At 43.1% G+C, this 7500-nt stretch overlaps 1 protein-coding gene across 1 annotated transcript in view; it reads left to right on the forward strand.

Moving 5' to 3' along the window:
- Nucleotides 1–7500, forward strand: part of cacna2d4a (calcium channel, voltage-dependent, alpha 2/delta subunit 4a) — a 179393-nt gene that overhangs the window by 47716 nt on the left and 124177 nt on the right. The window contains exons 12-16 of the mRNA XM_063216987.1: nucleotides 2122–2200; nucleotides 4545–4678; nucleotides 6446–6523; nucleotides 7169–7249; nucleotides 7475–7500. The exon at nucleotides 7475–7500 is cut by the window's right edge and continues 49 nt beyond it. Of these exons, the coding sequence (XP_063073057.1) occupies nucleotides 2122–2200; nucleotides 4545–4678; nucleotides 6446–6523; nucleotides 7169–7249; nucleotides 7475–7500 (398 nt within the window). The remainder of the gene's footprint in view (nucleotides 1–2121; nucleotides 2201–4544; nucleotides 4679–6445; nucleotides 6524–7168; nucleotides 7250–7474) is intronic.

Here is a 7500-nt window from a genome sequence, read left to right on the forward strand (position 1 = left end):
CTCCATTGCATTTGACATGTAACTTCCTTCCTCCACACACCCCTGTATATTGCTCCATATGCTGTACCTAAACTCTTGAATGTAGAGCCAGTTTTATAACCTTATTGTCACCAAAAATTGCAATGACCAATTCTTAATTTGTTAAGGTAGCCACATAATGCACTGTAATAGTCATTGAAAAGTTAACTACCATAGTACTACACTGCTATGGCATAATACAGGGCCTTTAGTAATGCACTACAACTTGGTCATTGCCACATTCTGGTAACAGCAACTTTATAATGCCATGTCTTAACTCATTGGCTGCCAGCCATTTTCATAAAAGAGTACCTCGGAGTGCCAGAGATTTTTCAGCATTTTGGGCGTTTTTTGGAGGCTCACAGAAAATTGAGTTCTGTGTCTATGTCAACACCATACCTATCAAAACACAGATTAGACGCTCATCTGTCATTAGAAAAAAACGGTGTCTCTCTACCCCTTTCCGTTCTTTCATAATCATCTGTTGAAATTAAGTGGAATTCGCCAAAATGCTGCTTTCTAGCCAAAAAGCTGAGAAAACGCCATTTGAAGTAGAACTATAACTGCAAACGTTTTTGCCCATAATGGCATCATCCTAACAACTCCAAACCTATCAGATGCTATTACAGAGTCTTCTGTCATCTGTAGCCTGAACAAAAGATCGTTTGTATGACCTTTTCAACCTAATATACTGAAATATAACGGGGGTGGACTCGAAAACAAGGGTGTTTTGGTTTACCGTAGTTGCTGGCGCGCAGAATGGATCATGACAGCAGGTGCCCCTAACGCCGGGAACTCCCTCCCTCTCCCTCTCCCTCTGATTGTGCTCTCTCTCCCCTCGTTGGAGAAGGAATCACAGCTGGTTTATTTCCTCCAGAAATAGTACCGTGTTGTGTCTTGTGGGGGAGGGAGGCAGGTAGGCAGGCAGCTCCGCTTAGCGTAGCTTACTGCAGCTTCTTTGGCAGAGCGGACAATTTGCAGATTGATGATTACTGTCATCATGGTTCTGCTATAGTGATCTTGTCATATATTGTTCAATGAATTTTCTTTTGATAAAGTACTGATCACATATCCAACATTTCACAAGCCGATTGGAGTGGTGAAGGCTAGCTGGTTTGAGGCTAAGTGCAATGCTTTCTCATGTGAGCTGACTGCATCTGACCAGACACAAAGGCTACTCTGTTCCAAGAATCTGCAACCCCCCTGTCTTTTTTGATGATACAGTAAGCTGATCATACTATACAGATCCATAAAAAATAACTGTAGAATGAGTAAAAATAGTTGACTTACCAAGGCTCCTTTATTTAGGCTTAGTTGTAAGTTGTTAGCGATTTCGTGCTAGCTAGCTAGCTAGCATAGCGAAATTTATAGCCAAGCATTCCCAACATCACCACTAGTCCCGTGCATTCTCCTGTTAGATGATATTTTGTAAGCATCATCCTGATGTTGTGTAGGCTGATCACATTATCCAAAATGAAAGGTTGCCACACAGATCATCTCATGGTGTATTTTGGGCAAGCTAGCTACAATGCCTTCTAGCTAGATAGCAACAGGGGGTTGTATTTTGGTCATGAGAGGAAGGTTTTTTTTTGGTCAGGCTCTGACACTAAAATCAGTAGCCTACCTGTGTTAAAATCAGAGGGCAAGAAAGTAGACTACTGTCACAGGTGCTTTACTTTCAAAAATGATTTTTCTATGCTACTTTTGAGATTGTAATAGTAAAAAATGGGTGTTTTTGTCTTGACATTTCCTCCTGGTCTGAACTAAGCCCTGCCTTGACTGTTCCTAAGGACACTTCTGCCACCTACAGGAACAGTTAGAAAATGCCTAGAGGCTTGAAATTTATACAGAAGATAGGTCAGACCGTCCTCGAGGTCTGGCTGTAAAAAAACGCAATTATCGGCGAACGACGTCGAAGGCAGGGGGCGTCACTATTCGAAATGACGTCATTCAACGGCCAAGGCAGCCAATGAGTTAAATGGGTTAAAACTCTCTGTAATGTCATCGCAATGTTATTAGCATGTACTTTTTCAGCAACCAGTACGATCCTATCTGCATGAAAGGGCTACCAGGCTTTAGCAACTCTCCCCTTCAACTCCACAGGTGCGGGTGTTCACCTACCTGATTGGTCGAGAGCTCACCTTTGCCGACAACATGAAGTGGATCGCCTGTAATAACAAAGGTAAAGGGCTGCCTCTGTGAGTGGAACCAGCCTAATATGCTACATACACTACCTGTACAGTGCATTTACGCATTGCACATAGGTGACAATCGAGGCCATTTTTATGCCAATCAACTGTAGTTTTAGAGGCCTGCTGGATGCTAATGCAAATGTCACGTCCTTATAGCTATCTTCCTTTCTTTTTTTTCTTTTTTTTGTGTTTTTGACTTAATTTATGATAGGACAGTGAAGGTGGTGGCAGGAAGCGAGTGGGGAGAGAGAGACGGGGAAGGGCCGGCAAAGGACCCGGGCTGGGAATTGAACCCGGGTCAGCCGCATGGTAGACGAGTGCCCAACCGTTTGACTACGGCAGGGCCAGCTAGCTTCCTTTCATCAGGAGCCCGTGCTAATGTGTCTCTGTATTCCTGTATTATGTACATCAAATGCTTAAGCATACTAGTGTTATGGAGCTGGCCTACATGTATGCAGTGCAATTGAAGGACAACATAGGGGCCATAACGGAAGCAAACAAGGGATACGTCAGTACTCCATCTGGGTAGCCTGCGCCCGGCCTTGCTAACTGTGACGCTGCAGAACGTTTCGCAAGTTCATTCATCTGACAAATCCTGGTCGTAGCAGACTATTTTTCAGTTTTATCTTGGCAACTTGAGTCGGCCAGACCAAATGCTTGCAAAGCTCTGAAGTGGCGATAGCCAGGCTCGAGTTTGTGACCATAACGGAGCCAAATAAGAAATGTATCAGGACTCCATCAAGGTAGAATAAGGATTACATCTAGGTGGCATAACATGTTACCGCACCCCTGGGGAGCTAGGGACAAGAATGCAGCCAAGGAGGGTGACATTGTGTGTGTGCGTGTCATTGTGTGTACTCTCTCTCTCTCTCTCTCTCTCTCTCTCTCTCTCTCTCTCTCTCTCTCTCTCTCTCTCTCTCTCTCTCTCTCTCTCTCTCTCTCTCTCTCTCTCTCTCTCTGTGTGCTTGTGTGTGTGCGTGTGTGTCAGTGTGCCAGCTGGTTCACTGTTGTGCACTCAGTCTGTCCACTATTAAAGATCAGTGTGTTGAAAGGCGTAAGCAGCTTACACCAGGCAGTGGACTCGCATGCACACACACACGCACGCACGCACACGCACACACACACACACACACACACACACACACACACACACACACACACACACACACACACACACACACACAGTCCTAATACATTATCATGGCATCATATCATCACACATTATGCACATAGCACCAAGTACCAGGTGGAGCAACGAAATAAAACATCCAAATGAAGAAAAAAAGAAAACTATAATACCAAAAAATGGGATATTGTTTAATAAAAACTCACTGTGCCGTTAGATACACTCACTGACAATATAAAATGCAGATGTGTTGTTTGAGATGTCAGAAAAGCCCCGTGATATTAATGGAGACCAATAATATCTGAGACAATACTGTGTGTGTTTGAGAGCAGAAGAAAGTAATTATAATGAGCTGACTCATTCAAACTTCAAACATTGCCCCGTTTTCCACATTGAAATAGCATGACTTTTACAAACAAGTTCAGCTTTGGAAGGCCCCTGTGTGGAGGACTCCATACATCAAGTCTAAACAGGAAATGAAGAATGTACTCTCTGATTAATCTTGTGCAGCACTGCATAAAATAAAGATTAATTGGGGAAATGTGAGCAGGGTGTGTTGAAGGCTGAAGGCGGGGAAATGGCTAGTGATCGTCCTGACACACAAACACGCACACACGCACACACACACACACACACACACACACACACACACACACACACACACACACACGCTTATTTTTTTGTGTTTGATTGTGATTTTGTGAAGAAATGTATTTCCATTTGGTTTGGTTTGAAGTAAAAACTGGATTTATTCAGTGCGGTGCATGAGACACTGAACATCTTTGTGTCAATGAGATGCACACTGCTGCACACTAAGATCTATGTGAGTAGAGACATCTAGTGGGCAGTTGAGGTAGCACACTCACCTCTCCTTGACAAGAATGAGGTGTGTACTGCATAAGGTCATAGCTACGTGTGTAAAAGGAGTATATGTACTATGTCTGTGTATGTATGTATATATATATGTATGTATGTATGCATGTGAAACAGAACAACAGTATCACAATCAGTTAAAACATAGTTTATCCAAAGCAATTGTTGGTTGATTAATCGGCTTAATTGTTAATTAAGTGTGTGTGTGTGTGTGTGTGTGTGTGTGTGTGTGTGTGTGTGTGTCTGTGTGTGTGTCTGTGTGTGTTTGTGTGTACGCGCACGTGCGTACACACATGCGTATGTGCTTGCGTACATGCTTGTGTGTGTGTGTACAGGATACTACACACACATCTCCACCCTGGCTGATGTTCAAGAGAATGTGATGGAGTACCTCCATGTCCTCAGTCGACCAATGGTCATCAACCATGACCATGACATCATCTGGACAGAGGCCTACATGGACAGTGTGGTGAGTATGACCTCGTGGCCTTTTCACTATACTTACATTGTACTCACATCGCTCATTGTCCGTCTCATGTCTTTGTTCTCCATTTTTTATCCGTTGCAAATCATACTACCGGTTTCTACTTTTGTTGCAAGTCAGTCATGATTTGTTTATTTCAATCATATCATATGTGGGCCATTCTACAAAATTGGTGCCTTTTATGTCCCAGTGAAATAATGCCTTTAACGATGATGCAAAATGTCTTTGAAATAGCTATCAATTGTATGTCTTAATCATTTAACATGTGGAGGGTAAATATTGGAGTAAAAAACTTAAGAGAATATCTTGAAACATTTTAAAAACCTACCCTGAATACTGAAAAACATATTTAAGAGGCTTTAAAGGGGTATGCCACTATTTTGGGGCATAATACAGTTAAAATCGTTGGCTGGGGTTTATAAAGGTGTTAAAGTGTCTTATTTTTCATGTTAAGCGTTGTCTTGCTTTAAGACAAGTTAAAAGAGGGAATATGTCGCTAAGCTAGTGAAAGTCAATGGATCCGTGTAGCATTGTAGCATGCTACATGGATCCATTGACTTTCACTAGCTTAGCGACATGCTCCCTCTTTTAAAGCAAGACAACGCTTAACATTAAAAATAAGACACTTTGACACCGTTATAAACCCCAGCCAACGATTTTAACTGTATTAAGGCCCAAAATAGTGGCATACCCCTAAGATGGCCCCATACTTTTTTCAAATATGTATATGTGTGTGACATTACATCCAGTATTTTAAAAGGCAACAAAGAGTACTCGAATTTTGACAAATTTTGACAAAGAAAAGGCATCCATTTCATAGAATGATCCATGTAGTACCATGATTCACACTGTGTCATCAGAGAGAGTAAAGAGAGAGAGGTTCCATTGGCCCATTGTTTCTGGGTTCTATTATTGCAAAAGGGAGAGGGGGGAAATCCCCCTTTAGGCAGACCTAGGCAGACCTAAGGAGTGTTCTATTTAATGCTAGGAGTATTATGACACGCCCTTTTAGGCAGACCGGAACCTGGTCATGTTAGGTGCCCATAGCAACCTATTACATTGGCATATCTCTATACTTAAAGAATCTCTGGTGTCATGCTTATTTCCATGTTCTATCTTCACTTCACTTGTTTCTGATTCTTTTCTGTGTGTGTCACTCTAATGTCTGCGTGCCATTTCCATGTGTGTGTACCATTCTCATGAGCTTGCCTCCATCTTTTATATCTTCCCAGCTGCCCAATGCTGAAGAGGTAAAGCTATAGGCCTACCCATAGCACCTAGCACAAAACTAGCACCTATATTAGCATTAGTGCTAGCGTAGCGACTATAAGTACAGACTACGTTGCTACCGGTATAATGTTCCATTACCCTAGCTTTTGTCTGCTCAATAACTGATCGTATGTTACGTTAGCTGTAGTTTTAGTCTATTACTGTATGTCTGGTTTATAATACTGTGGAATTATGTAGAGGTGGATCTCTGTGTACAGTAAAGGTAAGTATAAATACTGTGAGTTTCTAGAGTGTAGTAGGGCTTTGAGTGCTAATTTCTAGATAGTAGAGCATAACGATAGAGCACTGTTTTCATCTCTGCTAATCCAGATGATTATATCCTCTAAAAACACTGTAGCAGTGTTTATTGCAGTGAACCACTGTTTCTAGATGCTAATGCGAAGACTGAGTCAATCACTGTCCAGTGGACAGCACAATTCAATAACAGGTGCTAAATGCTAATGTTAACATCTGTGCATACAGCTCTTCAACACCCAGGCCCAGAGTCTTCTGCTGATGACGTCAGTGGCCATGCCTGTGTTCAGCAAGAAAGAGGAAACGGTATGACTCATGGAAATACACTTGTACACACAGTATATTTTTACACACAGATGCATGCACGCATTTACAGACACACAGATGCATGCACGCACTGACACACACATGCACGCACGCACACTCAGGGACCGCACGCTATTCTGGCATACCGCTATTCCGGCATACAGCTATTCCGACATCCGACATGCCGCTATTTGGTTAGGGTTAGAGTAAGAGTTATTCTCCCTAAACTGATAAAAGCTGAGAAACGTAGCACAAACCACAGACATGGCATATCTCTGTGGGAAACGTGCCGGTATTCCGACTATAGACATCAATGTCGGTCGGAATAGCGGCATGTCGGAATAGAATAGCGGCATGTTACCGCACGCGCGCGCGCCCAAACAGACACACACACACACACACACACTAAAGGAAATAATATACACAAAAACAGAGCAGACTGTGTCTGTGACTCAACTTTGGTGCAACTGTCTGTATGTGTGTCATGGCTAAAGAGTGTGTGTGTGTGTGTGTGTGTGTGTGTGTGTGTGTGTGTGTGTGTGTGTGTGTGTGTGTGTGTGTGTGTGTGTGTGTGTGTGTGTGTGTGTGTGTGTGTGTGTGTGTGTGTGTGTGTGTCTACGTGCATGCGTGTTTGTGTGTCTGCAGCTTTCCCATGGGATCCTGTTGGGGGTGGTTGGCACTGATGTTCCACTCAAAGAGCTTATGAGACTAGCACCTCGATACAAGGTAACACACACACACACACACACACACACACACACACACACACACACACACACACACACACACACACACACACACACACACACACACACACACACACACACACACACACACACACACACACACACACACACACATCCCTGCAACTCAGAACATGCCCACACACACCGCTACTCAGTACATGCCCTCTGTGCTAACCTTGTGTGTCCTGGTTGCTCTGTGTTTCAGCTGGGGGTCCATGGCTATGCCTTCCT

This window comes from Engraulis encrasicolus, chromosome 15, assembly GCF_034702125.1.
Source record: "Engraulis encrasicolus isolate BLACKSEA-1 chromosome 15, IST_EnEncr_1.0, whole genome shotgun sequence".
NCBI classification, from domain to species: domain Eukaryota; kingdom Metazoa; phylum Chordata; class Actinopteri; order Clupeiformes; family Engraulidae; genus Engraulis; species Engraulis encrasicolus.